At 43.7% G+C, this 22,258-nt stretch overlaps 1 protein-coding gene across 2 annotated transcripts in view; it reads left to right on the top strand.

Annotated features, from left to right (window-relative positions):
• The window catches only part of LOC134345137 (mediator of RNA polymerase II transcription subunit 12-like protein), a 709,294-nt gene that overhangs the window by 645,829 nt on the left and 41,207 nt on the right, over positions 1 to 22,258 (top strand). For both annotated transcript variants that reach the window (XM_063045338.1, XM_063045337.1), the window contains exon 40: positions 21,005 to 21,061. In XM_063045338.1, the coding sequence (XP_062901408.1) occupies positions 21,005 to 21,061 (57 nt within the window). The remainder of the gene's footprint in view (positions 1 to 21,004; positions 21,062 to 22,258) is intronic.

The following is a 22,258-nucleotide window of genomic DNA, read 5'->3' as shown; positions in this document are numbered from 1 at the left end:
GGAAATCGCCCGCCAACTGGAAATTCCAGATGCGACCTACAATGAGGATGAGAGGAATGGCCACAGAGCACTACCACTACTATTACGTCGACTCAGGCCTAGGGGGTCGGTGTCAGGCACGATGACGGACTCTCCACTTCTCCCTATCCCTCATCAGTGTGTTCAGTTCATCTACATTAGCTGTGCCGCTGTCTTCTAGGAGCGTGTTGACCAGAGTCTTGGGAAGGCGCCCAGGGTTCATCCTCCCATGCTTGGGCTCCCATATGATGAGTAGGCTGGCAGGTAGTTCGGGGTGGTGTAGACAGTGCCCCGCTAGTTGCAGTCTTCTCACCTCTATTTTAGTGGTGAGCATGGGTAGTCACAGAGCAACCCTGCACTAACTGCTTACTTCCCTTACTGCTCCTGATGGTCACCCATATACCATCTGAAGCCTGCGCTCTGGGTGTGAACACCTTCATTAAAGCCTCATCTATGAAGTTTTCAGCCTCCCATATGGGCCTGACTGCATCCAGCTCCAACTCCAGTTCCTCAAGCTTCTGAGTCAGGATATGATGTTGGGTGAACTTGTTGTAGATGTTGTCATCAGGGAGACCATTAGATCCTCTGCAATCCCACATCTCAGAGGAGGAGCATTTTACTGCCTGAACTACCATCCTGCCTATAGTTCGCAAACTTAAGTTCTAGCCTCTGCCTGTTGTTGCCCAAGCCTGTTGAGCCAAAGCCTGACCACTCTAACACTGTTCGCTTCAACAATGTACGCTCCACCTAAATCTCACTTCCCTTTATTTTTCCTTGTTAATTATCCGCAGTTACTATTAACCCAAGCAATCTCCCGCTCCACAGACAAGTCTTGTCAGGACCTGCTCACTTTTTAAAACTCCTGTGCAAAGTCCACAAGGAACCCTCTCTAACTCCACCGCAATCTCTTGCTTCGCTCCAATTAGTTTAGTTGATTATCTGATTACAAATTTATTTGGTTCGGCACAAGGGCCTGTTCCTGAAGTGTACTGTACTGTTCTATGTTAAAACAAAGCACTTAGTGTCATAGAGTCATACAGCACAGATAGACCCTTTGACTCTCCTGGTCCATGCTGACCGAGATTCACACCTAAACCAATGCAATTTGGCTACATTTGGTCCATATCCCTCTAAACCTTTCCTATCCACGTACCATTCCAAGTATTTTTTACATTTTGTGTATGTACTGTACTTCCCTCAACCATTTCCACTGGCGGCTCATTCCATATACTGACTGCTATCTCGGTGAAATAGTTGACCCTCGGGTTCCTATTCCCTCTCACCTTCAAGCCTATGCCCTCTCGTTCTCCATTCCCCAACTACACATACCTTTTGAAATCAATTATGTCAAACTGGATGTATCAGCCATGGTTGGCTTAAGGCTAATTGTCTTATATCTGGCTTCCTGGATCAGGTCAGTCAGGAGTCTCCCTGGGATTGGGGGTTGGTCCACAGACAGAGAAGAAAGTCAGATCGATGTCCTACTAACAGTATGTACATGTGGAAGCTGTCATATGCTAATGTGCTTACTACAACAAGGCCCCATGTGGGCCCCATGCTGCCAGCCTAATGAAACACATACAAAATGCTGGAGGAACTCAGCAGGTTAGGCAGCATCTATAGAAAGGAACGAATAGTTAATGTTACAGGCCAACACTCTTCATCAGGACTTCATTAGGCCAGCCCAATGAAATGTTTTTTTAATATATATAAATATTTTTGAATGAGACGTATAAAATTAATCAGATATGAGTGCGTACTTAGTTATTGTTCTTTTCTGTGACATCAGCAGTGTTTCCTATCTTCCTGTTCTTCCTAATCTAGAGCCATGGGTAGGCAGTCACATATCTTTCACCCAGGCTTCAAATGTCTGATACCATGGGGCACGCATTTAAGGTGAAAAGGGAAAAGTTCAAATGAGATGTCTTATGAGTAATGATTGAATGAGCTGGGGCTTTTCTTTTTGGAGTGTAAGGGAATGAGAAGTGACTTGTTTGAGGTGATTAAGATAAGAAGAGATGCAGATATTGTGGACTGCCAGAGCCTTTTTCCAGGGCAGACATGGCTAAAATGGTGGTGGGGAGGTGTAGGGGATGGGTTCATAATTTTAAGCTGATTGGAGGAAAGTATAGAGGGAAGTCAGAGGTAGGTTTTTACACAGCATGGTAGATGGCAAGGCTGGTGGTAGAGGCAGATACATTTGGGAAATTTCATCAGATTTATAGATGGGTTTCAATAGGTACATTTAATGTCAGAGAAATGTATACAATATACTTCCTGAAATTCCTTTTCTTCGCAAACATCCATGAAAACAGAGGAGTGCCCCAAAGGATGAATGACAGTTGAATGTTAGAACCCCAATGTCCCCCCATCTCCCCCTCTCACGCACAAGAAGCAGCAAGGCAACGACTCCCCTCCCATCCAGTATTGGACATACCATAGGCTGGCGCACGTGCTTCCTCTCCCCCTCCCCCTCTCCCTAATATGGGAAAAAGAGATGTCCCCGTTTCACAGTGAGGGGGGAGACATAACAAAACAACTCACTGATTTATGGTGTTAAAAGTCTGTTGTGTCACTTTTTCCGAGCTCTTTGGCTCTGGGCACACAGCCAATAGCAAGCCCAATGCTTCTAATCTTCCGTGTTCTCCCACAACGCATCAATTAGCGGTACTAGCCCTGAATTAGCCCGTCTCCAGAGCCATGAAAATCTGGCATCCTGAGGCGCACTAGGCAAATGGATGAAGGAAAAATGGAGGACTATGTGGGATGGAGGATTTGATCTTAGAGTAGGTTAAGGTCCACACAACATCATCGTCTGAAGGACCTGCACTGCTCTATGTTCTTTGAGATGTGCAGGACAGGGCTTTTTTTACACCGAGTGGTGGTTGCCTGGTATGCGCTTCCTGGGATGGTGATGGAGGCAGATATTACAGAGGCATTTAAGAAGCTCTTAGACTCATGAATATGCAGAAGATGGAGGAATACATACCATGTAATCATAGGTATTCAGTCTCAGTATCATAGTTAGTTTGACACAACGTGGTGGGCCAAAGGTCCTGTTCCTTTGTTGTACTGTCCTGTTTTCCTGGAGTTAGGAATAATCTCTGGAGATCGTTACCAGAACAAGTATTATGGAACAAGAGTATGTAGTGTAGATGATTAGCTGACATATTTTAATCACCCACTCTGCTGTTTTTAATCAATAGTACACAGCATACTGGCATTCATGACGAATATTTGGTCAGTGACTTCGATGCATTTCATTTCTGGCACACCCTCGCATTTATGCACTCACTTCTGAAGACCTTAATGAAATTACAGCATGAAATGTTTAATCACTGGATACTTTCAGGATGAAATAATTGTAAAGCCTTTGGATTTTGACATTCAGCCATACATGTGTCAAGGGACCGGACAACTCCTCACTGAGAATCATCTGGGATTTATCATCCTGGTTTGGTTCTTGTAAAAAAGTGATACCCAGATTCACTGCCCTGTCACTCGCAAGTTACCCAGTTCTGATTGAATATTGAGTTTATTCTGCTAGAGTGTAATGCACATGTACTTCAGCAAACAAGGGGCCAAATTCTAGTTTGTTTTTAGTCTTTGGACCAAGAAAAAGTGAAAGTTCTTCCTGCAGGGGCTTGTAAATCTTCTGACTTTTTGACTAGTGAAGACTGAGTGCTCAATCATAGAATCAGAGATATGAAGTACAGAAACAGGCCATTGGGCCCATCTTGTACATTCTGGCATTTTTCCCATAAATCTAGTTCGTTTGCATTAACACCAAATCCTTCCATGCCTTCCCTATGCAAGTGCCTGTCTAAATGTCTCTTAAACATAATGGTTGTCAATGACTCCCTCAGCTCATCTGACAACATATTTGAGGTACATCAACCATGCAGTGTGTAAAATAAGAGCATTCCACTCAAGTCCCCTTGAAACCTCCTCCCTCTCTCCTTAGTTGAGCATAAAACTTTGCAGTGCTAGCAAACCAGGGCCAATTCCTGCTGCTGTCTGTAAGGGTATATTCTACCTGTGACTGCATGGGTTTCCCCCCCCCATTCCAAAGGCGTACTGGTTGGTAAGTTAATTAGTCATGTGTGTAATTGGCAGTATGGGCTAGGTGACCTGTTACCATGCCCTATTATGAAATAAATAAAAATATAAATAAACCTTAGTGGGATTTTGACACTATTGCCTTGGGGAGAAAAGATTAGAACCACCTATGCCATTATAATTTTATATTTCTATATAGTCACCCATCGGCCTCTTTTTTTTCCAGGGAAAACAACTCCAGCCAGCCCAAACCCCTCACCCATCACTGAAGTCCTCCAATCCAGGAAATATCCTGATGAACCTCCTTTGATGCCTCTGCAGAAATAGCCCATTCTTCCTATACCAGAACTTCATGCGGAACTTCGAGTGCAACCGATGTTGAGTTTTGTAAAACTGCGACATAAATCTGAACTTGTGTATTCTTTGAACTTTCAGCATATACCACAATCAGCAAAAGTCCTAGCACCAATGCCTGCGGTAGACTATGAGTCACATTTTTCAATTAGATGTTTATCCAAATCTGAGGTCAGCAGTGCTTTGGTCACCTTTAGGAACCCGAGGCAATATTATGAATGCTTTCCACTCCCCCTCGCTGGCCCAGCTCTTGATTTTTCCTCACTCCCCACAGAGAGGAGACACAGCAAACTTTGGATCCTGGAATCTGAAGCAACTTAATAGGTTGAGCAGAATCTGTGGTGGGGTGGGGGTAACTGGGAAGGGAAGAAGGAACGGATAGTTGATATTTTGGGTTAAAGCCCTTCGTCTCGACTGAAAGAATGCAGGGGAAATGACCGAGAAGTTGTGGAAACTCCTTTTTAACTGCTACACCTACCTCCACAGCACACCCTTCCTGCATCTGGAGACGTGGGATTCCTTGATTTATGTGATATCCTTACATTTTAAACATGTAAGGCATTAATCTTTGGCCCTCGTACACTGTATAATTTCCAGTACAAGACCCTTGCAAGAACATCAATTCAGTATGCTCTGCTGGGTTATGGTTCTAGCATTTTAATGAGAAATTGGGGTTGGTTTGTTTTTGGCACATGCACTGATAAACAGTGAGAAGCTTGTTTTGCATGCTGTTCATAAAGATCAAATCATTACACAGTGCATTGAGATAGAATGGAGTAAAACAATAACGATGCAGAAAGCAGAGAAAGTGAAATGAAGGTAAAATAAAAATGAGATGGAAGTTCTTAATGAGGGAGGTTATGTGGTTAAGACTCTATTTTATTGTGCTCCGGAACTAGTATAGCTCGGTAGGAACTGTCCTTCAGCCTGGTGGTATGTGCTTCCAGGCTTTTGTATCTTCTACCCAATGGAAAAGAGGAGAAGAGAGAAATCTCTAGGGTGGGTGATGTCTGCGATACTGTTGACTGTTTTATGGAGGGAGCAAGTGTAGACAGATTCCATGGAGGGAAGTCTGGTTCCATGATGTGCTAAGCTGTGTCCACAGGTCTCTGCAGTTTCTTATGCCAGACCAAGCCATTATACATCAAGATAGGATGTTCTCAATGAGGAAAAAGAGGCATTGGTGAGCTTTCTTTGCCATGGCTTCAACAGGAGAGATCAATGGTAATGTTCACACCAAGGAACTTGTAGCTCTCAGTCCTCTCAACCTCAACACCACCGATGAAGTCAATGACCAGTTCTTTCTGTATCTCTGGGTTTTTACTGAGTGGGGTTGTTAGCCTCATACCCAACCCTCCTCCTTTTGCAGCCAGGCTTGGGACTGTCCGTGGCAGAGTTCGCCATATGACTGCCTGATCAGATATTTGCATTAATGCGCAGATGTACCTAATGAAATGGCCTCTTGGTGTATTTCATGATTAGGATGTGAATGCAATCAGGTCCCGTTCTTAAATAAATTATGATAAAAATTCAAAGTTCAAAGTAAACTTATGATCAAAGTATATATATGGTACCATATACTACCCTCACATTCATTTTCTTGCAGGCATTTACAAGGATAAAAAAAGAAGTACAATAGAATAACAAAAACTATACATAAACAAAGACCGACAAGCAGCCAATCTGCCTTTAATTACCCTTTCACAAACACACGATAAAATTGACTTCATTTGTAATTTTAAATGCAATAGGGAGATGGTAAACTTGATCTGGCATATGATAGCATTTGAACATTTACAATAGGTTATAATGCAGTTACAACAAAGGGGCATCTACTACTCATTGGAAAAGCAAAATAGTCCAAGAAGAAAACCAGCACTGTTACTCAACTATCCATGCATGTCATGCCATTATGCTCACAATTATAATAAAACCAAGAGACGACTTTCCCAAAATACCTTATTAATGTGAGCTGTTTACTCAAGCGACAGCTGCAGATAATTCAATGATGATCAATGCAGTTGCCCTTGTCTCATCAAAGAGTCAGTTTCCCCAGAGTCGTCACCAGTTTGTGGTTTTGCTTATAACTTGATGCTCAATGGAACAGACTTGCGTTAGAAGGTCACCAGGCATCCATACAGAATGAGTGGGAAACAGTCTCTCATCGTGATGGGTTTTCACGTTTTGTGGATAGAGAGGATGCTTTCTCCTACTGAAGTATTTTGAACTAGGAGTTGCTGTTTGGAAAAAAAAAACAAAGAACAACCCATTTAAGACAAATAATGCCAAAACTCTTCTCCCAGTGATGTAACACTTTGGAACTGCTTCATCAAAGGGTGGTGGAGGCAGAGCCAGGGAATATTCTTAAGAGCAAGATGGATAGGTTCTTGATAAACTGTGGGGTGGACAGTTCTGAAGGTTAGACAGAAGTGGAGAGTTGAGGTTACAATTGGAATAGCCATAATCTAATTGGGTTAAGCAGGCATGAGGGGAAAAAATGACCTACTCCTGCTCCTAACTTGTGCATTTGTACGTATAATCAATACAGATGTACCTCAAAGATGTGTGCTTAGCCCACTGCTCTACCCTCTCTACACTCATGACTGTGTGGCTAGACATAGATCAAACACCGTTTATAAATTCACCAGTTACAGCACTGTTAATGACAGAATTTTAGATGGCAAAGAGGAGGTGCACTGGCGTAAAGTAGATCAGCTTGTTGAGTGGTGTCGCACTCAACATCAACAAGACCAAGGAGTCTACTGGGGAATTCAAGAAAGGGACAGTCAGGAGAACACACACCAGTCTTCACTGAGGGGTTAATGATGCAAAGGGTGAGTAGCTTCAAGTTCCTGGGCACCAACATCCCAAGAGTATCTATCCTGGGCCCCACACATTGATGCGATCACAAAGAAGGTATGCCAGAAACTATTCTTCATTAGAAGTTTGAGAAGATTTGGTATATCATCAAATACTCTACAACTATATGGTGGAGAGCCATCTGACTGGTTGCATCACTGCCTAGTATGGAAGCTCCAATGCAGAAGGTTGTAGACTTAGCCAGCTCCATCATGAGCATAACCATTCATATCATTGGGGTTGTCTTCAAAAGATGGTGCCATAAAAAGTGAACATCCATTCTATGTAAACTCCAGAGACAGTTGTTCATGAAAATCCCAGAAGATCAGTTTCTGAGATACTTGAACCATCCCATCTGATACCAACAATCATTCCACAGTCAAAGTCACTTAGATCACATTTCTTCCCCCGTTCTAATATTTGGTCTGAACAACAACTGAACCTCTTGACCATGCCTGCATGCTTTTATGTATTGAGTTGCTTCCACATGATTGGCTGATTAGATGTTTGCATAAATGAGCATGTGTACAGGTGTACCTAATAAAGTGGCTACTGAGTGTATCTAGCTCTATTTTTACTCATTATTAGAACAATTTGGATTTTTTGATGCACCTGTCTGGTATAATTTGTCTCATTGTCGGATTCCACCCCTCTATCCCCCTCAAATATATAGCAAGTGACACATGTATTTTTAGTCTATTTCTTTGGAGAATTGTGCCTTACAGACGAGTCAAAATCAGCATCAGGTTTATTATCACATGCAATTTGACATGAAATTTGTTGTTTATCAGGAGCAGTAATATGCAGAGACATGAAATTACTTTAAAGTAGTACTTTTGGGGCGCCTAGGGGCGACTCAAGTAGCAGCAGTATTCGCAATGGATGCAATTAAATATTCTCGTCTCAGCGTGATACTGCCAAAAAGCACAACTGCTTTCAAGTTCAGTACAGTCAACAAAGATGTCTTAATGCGTTTAAATGAACTATCACTGCTTAAAACTGATGAAAACAACGCTGATTGTTGGTGGAAGAATCTACATAGGATTCCATGGAGAAAGTGTGGCTGTAGATCGGAGATAGAAGTGCACTTAAGGAAACAGGGTTTTAAACTCCCAGCGCCGACTGTCTTACTGACAAACATGCAGTCTCTGGTGAATAAAATCAATGACCTCAGAGCTAGGGTGCTGAATCAGAGAGACATCAGTTCTGCATGTGTCCTTTGGTTTCACGGAATCCTGGTTAACCCCTTCCGTACCGGATGCAGCGATTCAGACTGACGGGTTTACTATACACCGTACAGATAGATCTATAGAGTCTCTCAAAAGCAGAGGTGGAGGAGCATGCCTCATAATCAACTCTTCTTGGTGCACAAATATATCAGTGCTCTCCCAATTCTGCTCACCAGACTGGGAATATCTAGTAGTAAAGTGTCATCCTTTTTACCTACCATGAGAGTTCTCTGGGGTCATTCTGGTAGCAGTTTACATTTCACCTCAGGTGAATGTCAAGCAGGCTTTAGATAATCGGAGCAATGGGATCAACATGCATGAAACAGCGCACCCTAATGCCTTTACCATCATTTTGGGTGATTTTAACCAGGCCAGTCTGAGAAATATCACTTAGCAATTACTATCAACAGATGTTGCAGTACTAGAGGAATACTGGACCATTGCTACACCACCATCAAGAATGCCTACCATGTTATTCCATGCCCTCACTTCGGGAAGTCTGACCACCTGGCTGTACTTCTACTCCCTGAGTATAGGCAGAGACTGAAGACTGCAGCACCAGTAGTGAGGACCAAGAAGGTATGGACAAGGGAAGCACAGGAGCACCTACAGGACTGCTTTGAATCGGTGGACTGGACTGTATTCAGGGATTCACCTTCGAACCTGGATCAGTATGCTGCAGTTGTTACCGACTTTATTAAAACCTGTGTGGAAGAGTGTGTGCTTACGAAGACTTACTGTACATTCCCAAACCAGAAGCCGTGGATGAAACAGGAGGTACGTGGTGTGCTGAAGGCCAGATCTGTGGCATTCAAGTCTCGCGACCCAGGCCTGAACCAGAAAACCAGGTATGATTTGCAGAGGGGTATTTCAAGAGCAAGCAGATAATTTCGAAGGTTGGAAATGACATCAGATGCACGACAACTCTGGCAGGGTTTGCAAGACATTACTTCCTACAAAGAGAAACCCAATAGCATGAATGGCAGTGATGCTTCACTACCAGGTGAATTCAACGCCTTCTATGCCCACTTTGAAAGGGAGAATACAACTGCAGCCATGAAGATCCCTGCTGCGCCTGATGACCCTGTGATCTCTGTCTCAGAGGCCGATTGTTAAGCTGTCTTTAAAGGGAATGAACCCTCGCGAGGCAGAAAGTCCTAATGGAGTACCTGATAAGGCTCTGAAAACCTGTGCCAACCAACTAGTGGAAGTATTCAAGGGCATTTTCAACCTCTCACTGCTACAGGCAGAAGTTCCCACTTGCTTCAGAAAGGCAACAATTATACCAGTGCCTAAGAAGAATAATGTGAGCTGCCTTAATGACTATCGCCCAGTAGCATTCACATCTACAGTGATGAAATGCTTTGAGAGACTGGTCATGGCTAGAGTGAACTCCTACCTCAGCAAGGACCTGAACCCATTACAATTTGCCTATCGCCACAACAGGTCACAGCAGGTGCAATCTCAGTGGTTTTTCACACGGCTTTAGACCACCTGGACAACATAAACACCTACGTCAGGATTCTGTTCAACGAGTATAGCTCAGTATTTAGTACCATCATTCCCACAATCCTGATTGAGAAGCTGCAGAACCTGAGCATCTGTGCCTCCCTCTGCAATTGGATCCTCGACTTCCTAACCAGAAGACCACAACCTGTGCGGGTTGGTGATAACATCTCCTCCTCGCTAATGATCAACACTGATGCACCTCGGGTGTGTGCTTAGCCCACTGCTCTACTCTCTATATACCCATGATGTGTGGATAGGCATAGCTCAAATACCATCTATAAATTTGCTGACGATACAACCATTGTTGGTAGAATCTGAGGTGGTGACAAGAGGCCATACAGGAGTGAGATATACCAACTAGTGGAATGGTGCCACACCAACAACCCTGGCACTCAACATCAGTAAGATGAAAGAGCTGATTGTGGGGTTCTGGAAGGGTAAGATGAAGGAGCACATACCAATCCTCAGAGAGGGATCAGAAGTGGAGAGAGTGAGCAGCTTCAAGTTCCTGGATGTCAAGATCTCTGAGGATCTAACCTGGTCCCAACATATCGATGCAGTTATAAAGAAGGCAAGACAGTGGTTATACTTTATTAGGAGTTTGAAGAAATTTGATATGTCAACTAATACACTCAAAAACTTATATAGATGTACCGTGGAGAGCATTCTGACAGGCTGTATCATTGTCTGGTATGCGGGGGCTACTGCACAGGACCGAAAGAAGTTGCAGAGGACTGTAAATTTAGTCGGCTCCATCTTCGGTACTAGCCTACAAAGTACCCAGCACATCTTCAAGGTGTCTCAGAAAGGCAGCGTCCATTATTAAGGAAGTCCTGCACCCAGGGCATGCCCTTTTCTCGCTGTTGCCATCAGGTAGGAGGTACAGAAGCCTGAAGGCACACACTCAGTGATTCAGGAACAGCTTCTTCCCCTCTGCCATCCAATTCCTAAATGGACATTGAACCCATGAACACTACCTCACTTTTCTAATATTTAGTATCTCTGATCTTTGCATAATGTTTAATCTATTCAATATACATATACTGTGATTGATTTAGTTATTTATTTATTATAATTATTTTTTTTTCTTCTATATTATGTATTCCATTAAACTGCTCTGCTAAGTTAACAAATTTCACGGTACGTGCCGGTGATAATAAACCTGATTCTGATTCTGATAAAATACGAAGAGTAAATTATGAAAGGAATTATGAGGTAGTGTTAATAGGTCCCTGAAACCTGATGGTGGAGAGGATGAATCTGTTCCTCAGTTATTGAGTGTGAGTCTTCAGGCCCCTGAATCTCTTGCCTGATGGTAATAACAAGAGGAATGCAGGTTCTAGTTGGAGAGGGTTCTTAGTGATGGGTGCTGCCTCGTGAAGATGGCCTCACTAGTGGTGAGGCCTGTGCCCACGATGGAGCTTGCTGAGTCTACAACCCTCTTCAGCCACTTTTGATCCTGCACAATGAAGCCTTTAGACCAGGCAGCGATGCAACCTTGTCAGGAGTCCATTCACTGTGAAGGAACTGGCTGAGTCGAGAGCCCTCTGCACTGGAGTCTCCCTACCAGTCTGATGTCATATAATCACATTCCCATCTGGTAAACTTTGAATATTCCTAAAGAAAAAGGAGTGGGGAGAGAGGTTAAAGTTGATCCAAGTTTTATCTATTTATTCATTTATTGGGGTACCGTAGCCCTTCGAGCTACATCATCCAACAATCAGCAATCCCTGATTTAACCCAAGCCTATTCACCGGACAATTAACCTACCAACCAGCACGACTTTTTGGACTGTGGGAGGAAACTGGAGCACCAGGAGGAAACCCATGTAGTCACATGGAGAATGCACAAACCCCTTACAGGCAGTGGCAGGAATTGAACCTGGGTCCCCTGCACTGTAAAGCGTTGTGCTAACCACTACATTACTGTGCCACCTCAGAGGGACAAAAGCAAAATGCCTGCAAATAAAGAATAGAATACAAATTTTTCAACATTGTTCAAGACAATGAGACTGCAGTGCTACTCCAGTCCATGCAAAACAGGTATTTGCAATGTATATACTATGGATTAATTTTAAAAAATCAAATATGACTTATCAAAGGAAAGCTCAGTGGGAGCACCACTCATTATCCTGCACATCATAAGAAAATTCACCCTCACCATCCTAGCCCAATTAAATGTTACTGCATTTTGCATGCTTGCGGAGATCTTTCCATAATACAGAAACAATATGTCACGATATAAAAACAGCAACAGATGGGTTATTCAGACAAAGCTTTTTTTTTGCAACTCTACCACAATCATGTTGTAGCATTTTTGATTGGAACCATCTATTTAGGGGCTTGAAGAAAAACTTGTGGCAAAATCAAAGCTGGACATCAGTTGTCATGTGTTAGTAATAACTGTGACACACCCAGCTAGGTCAGTTTACATTTGTTGTAGATTTGTGTTGGCAAAATTCCTGTCATCTCAGTTACATCAGACTCAACGTGGCAGAGCCCACTCAGAACAGCCTTCCCATACTGTATATGTTTTCACAGACAATGCCAGCGACTCTGGCCAAATGTCGGCTGGAGACCAAAGATTTATCCAAGTTCGTTAAAGCAAGTGAGCATCATCAAACAAAAAATCCAGAAAAATGAAGCTGGGAAACATGTCCAAAGTTCTGCAGATTATTTTGACAGCCATACAATAAAGGATCATCTCCAAAACGCATACTCAACAAGACAGCAGGGTGTAGATACATGTGTCATACAGTGGCTCCTTAATTTCAATTATGCCTCTCTCTATAATGTAATTATGCTAATATGCCAGTGTCCTCTCCAAGTCATAACACATCATAACACTCCAGAGGAAGTCTTCCATCTATTCAAATATTCAACATGTATTGTAAGCTCAGTGGCCACTTTATTAGGTACACTTGCCCATTAATACAAATAGACCAGTGAGTCTTACTTCAGTGGTATGTAAGTTCTTGGAGAAGATCAGTAGAGACAGGGTTTACAAGCATTTGGAGACGCATAGTTTGATTAGGAATAGTCAGTGTGACTTTCCGAGGGGTAGGTCAAATCTCACGAGCCTGACTGATTTCTTTCTGGATGTGACAAACCACATCGATGAAGGTAGAACAGCAGATGTGGTGTATATGGATTTTAATAAGGCGTTCAATTAGGTTCCCCATGGTAGGCTCATTCAGAAAGTCAGTAGGCACAGGATCCAGGAAAACATGGCTGTGTGGATTCAGAATTGGCTAGCACATAGAAGGCATATGGAGTGTTTTCTGCCTAGAGGTTGGTGAACAGCGGTGTTCTGCGGAGACTGGTTAATGGCCTTGAACTCATTCCCCTGTCCTCCCTTTATACATCCAATTATTGCTGAGTCATCAGAAAATTTCTGCAGGTGACATGACTCAGTGTTGTATCTAAAGTATGAGGTATACGGTGCAAACAGGAAGGGAGCCAATACAGTCCCCTGTGGGTCCCCAGTGCTGCTTATAGCCATGTCTGATACACAGCTCTGAAGTTGCACAAACTGTGGTCTGCCAGTCAGGGAGTCCATTATCCAGGATTCAATGGAAGTAACAATCTGCATTGAACAGAGCTTTTCCCCCAGCAATGAGGACTGTATGAAGGCACTTCAGAAATCAAAAACCATGATCCTCACAGTGCTGCCCTGCTTATCCAAATGGGAATAGGCTCTGTTCAGCAGGTAGATGACAGTACTGCTGACGCCAGTATGCTCCTGGTAGGCAAACTGGGGGGGACTGAAGCCTGATCTGACCAGGGTTTGGAGGTGAGCCAGGACCGGCCTCTCTCGAGTGTTCATGATGTATGAGGGCAGACCCACTGGACGGTAGTCATTCAAGACTTTTAGTTGGCCCTTCTTGGGTACTGGGAACCACATGTGATGTTTTCCACACAGTCCGGACCCTTTCCAGGCTGAGACTGTGATTGAAAATGCGCTGGAGAACTCCACACAATTGCTCAGCACACTTCTTCAGAAGCATGGGGTTCACACTATCCAGTTCCTCAGTCTCCTCAGGAAATAGAGACAGCTCTGACCCTTCTTGTAGACAGCCTCAGTGTTCTTTGACCAGTCCAGTTTATTGTCAGTTGGTATTCCCAGGTATTTGTAATCCTCCACCATGTCCACACTGACCCCCTGGATGGAAACAGGGGTCACCGGTACCTTAGCTCTCCTCAGGTCTACCACCAGCTCCTTAGTCTTTTTCACATTAATCTGCAGATAATTCTGCTCATACCATGCGACAAAGTTTCCTACCGTAGCCCTGTACTCAGCCTCATCTCCCTTGCTGATGCATCCAACTATGGCAGAGTCATCCGAAAACTTCTGAAGATGGCAAGACTCTGTGCAGTAGTTGAAGTCCGAGGTGTAAATGGTGAAGAAAAAGGGAGACAAAACAGTCCCCTGGGGAGCCCCAGTGCTGCTGATCACTCTGTCGGACACACAGTATTGCAAGCACACGTACTGTGGTCTGCCAGTCAGGTAATCAAGAATCCATAACACCAGGGAAGCATCCACCTGCATCGCTGTCAGCCTCTCCCCCAGCAGAGCAGGGCGGATGGTGTTGAACGCGCTGGAGAAGTCAAAAAACATGACCCTCACAGTGCTCGCTGGCTTGTCCAGGTGGGCGTAGACATGGTTCAGCAGGTAGATGATGGCATCCTCAACTCCTAGTCGGGCCTGGTAGGCGAACTGGAGGGGATCTAAGTGTGGCCCGACCATAGGCCGGAGCAGCTCCAGAACAAGTCTCTCCAGGGTCTTCATGATGTGGGAGGTCAATGCCACCGGTCTGTAGTCATTGAGGCCGCTGGGGTGCAGCGACTTCGGCACAGGGACGAGGCAGGACATCTTCCACAGTACAGCAACCCTCCAGAGCCTCAGGCTCAGGTTGAATACATGGCAAAGTACTCCACACAGCTGAGGGGCACAGGCTTTGAGCACCCTGGTACTGACACCATCTGGTCCTGCAGCCTTGCTTGGGTTGAGACGTTTCAGCTGTCTTCTCACCTGTTCAGCTGTGAAGCCCACCGTGATGGTTTCGTGTGGGGAAGGGGTATAGTCATGAGAGCAGGGTGAGGGACTGTGAGGAGGGGTAGGAGGGGAGAGTGGAATATATGTTGGTTGGGGGCCGACAACAGATGGCTCATGTGGGGGATGGGCAGGGGCCACAATGTCAAATCTGTTAAAGAACAGGTTAAGTTCATTGGCCCTGTCCACACTGCCTTCAGATCCTCTGTTGCTAGTTTGCTGGAACCCAGTGATGGTCCTCATCCCCCTCCAGACCTCTCTCATGTTCTGCTGGAGTTTCCACTCAAGCTTCCTCCTGTACCTGTCTTTAGCCTCCCTGATCCTGGCTTTCAGGTCCCTCTGTATTGCCCTCAGCTCCTTCCTATTTCCATCTCTAAACACCCTCTTTTTAGCGTTCAGGATGTCCTTTGTCACCCATGGCTTGTTATTTGAATAACAAAGGACAGTTCTTGTCGGAACATTGCAGTCCACACAGAAGTTGATGTAATCAGTGGTGCACTCTGTGAGCCCATCAATATCCTCTCCATGTGGCTCACAGAGTGCCTGCCAGTCTGTCATCTCAAAACAACCCTGGAACGCTCATAAGCCTCCTCCGACCATTTTCTCACTGTCCTCGAGGTTGCAGGTTTACTCTTCACCAGAGGCACATAGCAGGGTTTTAGATGCACCAGGTTGTGATCTGACCTTCCCAGTGGGGTGAGGGGAGAGGAGCTGTATGCATCCTTATCGTTAGCGTACATCAAATCCAGAGTCCTCTCCCCTCTGGTTGTACAGTTCACATACTGCGTGAAGTTGGGCAGTGTTCTAGCCATGGTAACATGGTTGAAGACACCCGAGATGGTAATGAGGGCACTCGGGTGCTGGGTTTGTAATCTGGCTATGATGATGTAAATGATGTTACATGCCGATGTCGGGTTGGCAGAGGGAGGGATGTACACAACAACCACAATTGCATGCGAGATTTCCCTTGGCAAATAATATGACTGGAGTCCAACAGCAAAAAGTTCAATATCTGCACTACAAACACGTTCCTTGATCGTAATATGCCCAGGATTGCACCATCTGTTGTTTACCAGAACCGCAAGCCCCCCTCCTTTACGCTTACCGCTCTCAGTGCAATTCCGGTCAGCTCGAACGGTCTGGAAGCCCTCTATGGAAACGCTTTGATCGGGTATGTCCTCGTGCAGCCACGTCTCAGTAAAGCACATGACACTGCTCTCCCGAAATGTTCTCTGACTCCTGACCAACGCTGTCAGTTCATCCATTTTATTCCCCAGCGACCTCACATTTCCCATGATGAGAGAGGGGAGACACGGCTTATAACTTCTCTTCTCCATAAGCCTCTGTTGTCTCGACCCGGTTCTCTTCCCTCGCCTTTTTGATCCCCCTCTGCATCCTCTGTGTGTTTTCCTCCAGATTTCAGCCAGGATGTCCGCTGCTCTGTTCGCTAAACCGACGGGCATGAGCGCAATCAATTGGTCCCTGGAATAAACAATGCAGCCATCCTGCTGCCACACTAACGAGATGTGTCCGAATGTAACTATTTCCAGCGCTAAAAAAGCAAGTAAAACTCTCTCCACCAGCATGTTAGAGAGGGTGCAGCTTCAACGTGTTACTGTGAACAGTCTCTTCCCCTCAACTGCGAGACTCCTGAGCTTCTTACCACCGTCCCGGTCTCATCGTGTATGAAGCACCAGTAGCGTTATACTGTTTACCTTTTGATTTGTATCATAAATCCATTTCATTATTTGTTAATTTGTTTGTGGTAGTATTGCTTTATGTGTTATGCGTGAATTATATGTACTGTGTTGTGCACCTTGCTCCGGAGGAATGTTGTTTTGTTTGGTGGTATCCATGTGTATGGTTGAATGACCATAAAGTGAACTTGAACTTGAAGATGCAGGACTATGCAGAAGGGAAGGGTTAGATTGATCTTAGAGTAGGTTATAAGGATGGCACAGCATTGTGGGCCAAAGTTCCTTTTGCAGTTGTTCCATGTTCTAATTTTCTCACTTCAATATTACATGGTTAACCACACATCCCCACTTTGTTGTTTTTGGCAATGCAGCCACGAGCAGCCAGTAAATGGAGCTGCTGTCTCCTACAATGGTCAAATCCCTACAGTGCGGTTGAGTCATACAGGAAGGAAAAAAGGCCCTGTGGCCAAAGTTGTGCATGCTGGCAGCTTGTCTATTGACCAAATCCTATTTCTGCACATTCGGCCCTTTAACTCTTTCCTATCCATCTACTTGACTACATTTTTGGAAAGCATTTGGAATGTTGGTCAGAATCCCGGGACGCTTCCTAGCTCCCATTTTTCAGAATGGCCTCTCTGAATCAATAGTAAGCATGCCCTTGGGTTGTGACTGGTGTATGATCTGTCTTCCTTTGCCCTTTATGCATATCTTTTCTAGTTGATGTGAGAAATACCTGGGATCCCTACAGGGGAAGTGCAGAGGTATGCAATATCTTATTCAAGTAATTGGATAATAGAAGTAATGTGAACACAGGCTGGATTCTGCGAAAGTCTGTCTCTTGGCTGCTTTACGCACTAGAGTTGACTTCACTATAAATTTTGATTTTATAAAAAGTTGTTGAATGAAACAAAGAGTCCATGAGAATGCATGGACAAATCAACAGGTAAATTTGTTAATGGATCCATAAACTAGATTGGTATTCCTTCCAAGAATAGGCTGTGGTCTAATTAAATTGCTGAGGGAGATCAAAAAATTTGTTCGTGCAAATACATTAGATGTTTAATGTAGTGAAGGACTGCAAAACAAACAATGCTACGCACAGTGGTGTGGCGGTTAGCACAATCGATTTACATCACCAGCGACCGCTGATTGCGCTTCAGTTCCACCGCTGTCTGGAAGGAGTTTGTACCTTCTCCCTGTGACCATGTGTGTTTCCACTGGATGGTCCAGTTTCCTCCTGCATTCCAAAGATGTCTGGTTAGGGTTAGTGGGTTGTGGGCATGCTACGTTGGTGCCAGAAGCATGGCTACACTTGTGAGCTGCCCCCAGCCCAATCCGCTCTCATCTGATGCAACACAAATGGCTCATTTCACTGTATGCTTCAATGTACATGTGACAAATAAAGTTAATATTTTCATCTTTAAAATGAAAATGTGCTAGGCTTTTCTGGAGTGTAATCAGGGAAGACCTCTTCATTTGTAGGGTGGTAGGAATATTGAACTGTTTACCCAAAAAAATCTGTCCTGGCTAAATTTTATCCTGTGGACGCCACAAAAACATAGCTGTTAGCATGATATTATTACAGCTTGGGGCGTGGAAGATCGGGAGTTCAATTCCGGCACTGTCTGTAAGATTGTACGTACTTCCCATGAGTGCGTGAGCTTCCTCCGGGTGCTCCGGTGTCCCCCCCACAATCCAAAGTCATACTTTTTGGTAGGTTAATTGGTCGTTGTAAATTGGCCCGAGATGAGGCTAGGGTTAAATAAATGGGTTTCAGGGCGATATGGCTCATTGGGCCAGAAGGGCCTGTTCCGTGTAGTATCTCTAAGTAAATAAATGAATGAATGGTAACACACACACAAAATGCTGGAGGAACTCAGCAAACCAAGCAGCATCTGTGGAAAAGAGTAGACAGTCAACGTTTCCATAGCTGCTGCCTGACCTGATGAGTTCTGTTCAGCACTTAGTGTGTGTTGCTTGGATTTCCAGCATCTGCAGATTTTCTCTTGTTTGTGAATGGGTGGTAAATTGATTTTTATCTACCAGCAATATCACTGGAGGGACCCAGTGTGGATGAGCGTCAGCAGTTACTCAATAAAACAGGCTTGGATATTTCAATGCCCACTAATATTTATTTGAGAACACGACTGCATTCTGTGACTATCATGATCACAGCTTCAAGATGCTCCACTAAACTGTACAAGATCAAACTGATCTGGCATTGGGTCTCAAATAATATTGAAGGTAAATGTACCGGTGTGCTATTGAGTTATACACATCAGAGGTTGAAGGCTGATTTACTGTGGAGGCTCCATCAAGTCACCTTAGGCATAACTAATTGATTGAGAATGATGGGGAAGGTTCCTGCTGCCAGAAATAAACTGTTGTATGAACTGGCAGATGAGTTATAGAGTCATAGAGCACTACAGCACAGAATCAGACCCTTCAGCCCATCTAGTCTGTGCCAAGCTATTAGTCTAGTCCCTCTGGCCTGAACCTAGGCCTTAGCCCTCCTTTCCCCTCCCATCCATGTACTTACCCAAACTTCTCTTAAATATTGAAATCACTTCTGCTGGCAGCTCATTCCACTCGGCCATCTTCTGAAATGAAGAAGCTCCTCCTCGTGTTCTTAAACATTTCACCCTCCACCCTTTAACCCATGACCTCTAGTTCTAGAATCACCCAACCTCAGTGGAAAATGCCTGCTTGAATTTAACCGATCTATACCTTTCATAATTTTGTGTACCTCTATCAAATCACTTCTTACTTTGCTGCACTTTTGTGAGTAAAGTCCTAACCTATTCAATGTTTCCCTCGAACTTAGATTCTCAACGTCCTTGTAAATATCCTCTCTAAATTTGTGGCATAATTGATATAATTCTGGTCAGCCTTTTGTCTAGAATCAGACATACAACTAAACAACTATTATCTAAGGCATAATATACTGAAGATAATAAATTAGCTAGATTTGTCACTTGTACCATGCACCAAAAGGTCAGAACATACATTGAAATGCACCATTTGGGTCAAAGACCACCACAGTCTGATGTTGCACTGGGGGCAGCCTGCAAGTGGTGCTACGTTTCCAGCGCCAACATATGATGCCCACAACTCATTAACTCTAACCCGTAGGTCTTTCGAATGTTGCAGGAAACCAGAGCACCCGGAGGAATCCCACGTGATCACGGGGAAAGCATGCAAATGCCCTACAAATAGTGGCAGGATTGGAACTTTGATTACAATTGCAGGCAGTATAATAGAGGCCCTCTGCAGGTCGGGGTCAACCATGGATGTTGCATCCTAGATATCACATGCAAGCCAGGACAGTATGATATGGAGATCAAGCTGCTGCCCGTGTAGCAGACTCCCCCTCTCCACTCAGCTGATGAACCCAAAGGAACAGCAGAGACCAATACAGTTTGGCAACAGGAGCGTCGCAAGAGATGCCAGTCAGTGTTGAGCTCAATGTAGGACTGCCTTAGGGATTCCAGCTCCGGATTTTTCCTCAGGTTTTACTCCCAGAGCCTTCCCCATGAGTGGGTATAGCCACAAGGCAGTGGAGGTTTGAGATCAGAGTTTTCCTTCTTCTGTCAATCACAGCTGATGAGCCCCATTTGCCTAAAGCGACTGGTTTTAAGGTGCCAGTAACTATCTTTGCCTCTTCTCCTGTCAGTAGAAACTGTTCCACTGGGCTTACTAGCTAAGCTACACATGAAGGCCAGCAGCTGGACTTTGTTGTCAGAAGCTATTTGAGTCATGTTTAATAGATATTGGAAGCTTATCCCCACTTCCTTCCCCAGCTATGACAACCTGGCATTGTAATCATGTTACACTAACTGATTGGCTCCTGTATTAACAAATCCGAATGAGTATCCATCAGAACCTCAATTCAGAGAATGAACAATAAGGGGAACAACTTTATTAATTACATTTCATTGTTGAATTTCTTCTGAGAGTTTAGAGTTTTTACAAAAGAGTAAGAATTAAACAGTCTAAGTGAGAATTTCTTAAAGAATTGCCAGCACAGTGAAATTAACATGCCATTTTTTTGAAGTTTATGGGTTAAACATGTTTGTGTCTCCTTCTGTAGGTTGGTCAGTATTTGTAAGTGTGAATGAAGACCAGGATTTTGATGTTAAATAGTAGTATAAACAATTAATCTCTCTCTGTTAAACTCTCCCACTGATTCTCTCTGCTGTTTTCTTGCCCTTTTTCTTTTCTCTCCAGGACTCCTGTAATCCTGCTGTCTCCCTCCAGGATGGCTATAACAATTTCAGCATTATGGTAACTTCGCAACTTATTCCCTTTTCTGCTTTGTGCTTCGTTATTTTTAACTTGCCTCTTGCTTTTCTAACTTCAATCCAAAAGCTGCATCAAAAGATCTCATTTTCTTAAATGCTGTCAAAATTTTGAACTTAATCCTTTCTTTATGGAGTTTTCAGCCAAGTTTCAAGGAGGATGAAATCAGATCTACCCTCAGTGGCTACTTTATGAGGTACAGGATTGGAACCCAGTTTGGCTGTCTGCTGCTGTAGCCCATCCACTTCAATGTGTGTTCAGAAATGCTGTTCTGCACACCACTTGTAATGAGTGGTTATTTGAGTTACTGTCACCAGTCTGGCCATTATCCTCTAAACACTCTCATAAACACAGTATTTTTGCCCACAGAATTTCTACTGACTTAGTCTTTTGTTTCTCACACCATTCTCTGTAAACTCTTGAGATGATTATGTGTGAAAATCCCAGGAGATCAGCAGTTTTTGAGATACTCAAACCACCCTATCTGGCACCAGTAATCATTCCATGGTCAAAGTCACTTGGATCACATTTCTTCCGCATTCTGATGTTTGATTTGAAAAACAACTAAACCTCTGGACAATGATTGCATTGATTTGCTGATGGGATATTTGAATTAACAAGCAGGTATACCTAATAAAGAGGCCACTGAGTGTATTTTAAGAAAAGGAACTTAGCTCCAGCTTAGCCTGAAGACTTGATATGACTTGGTTATGTGCTGTGAAACTCACATTATCATTGTAGTAAGTCATACCATTGTAGCTTAATCCCTTTCCGATACAGTGAGAATTAAAGTCTGCTTATATAAATATTAGATTTTAAATCATATCAATAAAGGTGATTTAGTAAATGAAAAATACTGCAATAGAAAGAATTGTTCATGTGGTCAATTACACTGGACAATGAATTTTTTCGAAAGTGTCGCTTCCTCAGAATTTTTTTTTTGCTTGAAGATGAACACAAATTTAATTTCAGACTACTTGTATCACATAGGAATTTGGAGAAACAACAAATTAACTTTTATTGAATATAATGTGTTTAATTGCATAATGGTGCTGATAGTTCAACTAAGTTAAAATATTTTGTTAATGATTTTCATTTGTACTCAGTGTCTGAGGCTTCTCGCTTAAGTGTTCAACAATAATTCGCCAGCATTGATGGATTCCAGTTGCCCTGGTATCTTTT

This window comes from Mobula hypostoma, chromosome 4 (assembly GCF_963921235.1).
Source record: "Mobula hypostoma chromosome 4, sMobHyp1.1, whole genome shotgun sequence".
Lineage (NCBI taxonomy): Eukaryota > Metazoa > Chordata > Chondrichthyes > Myliobatiformes > Myliobatidae > Mobula > Mobula hypostoma.
The sequence above is the reverse complement of the archived record's forward strand: the minus strand, read 5'-3'. Positions and strand labels throughout refer to the sequence as shown.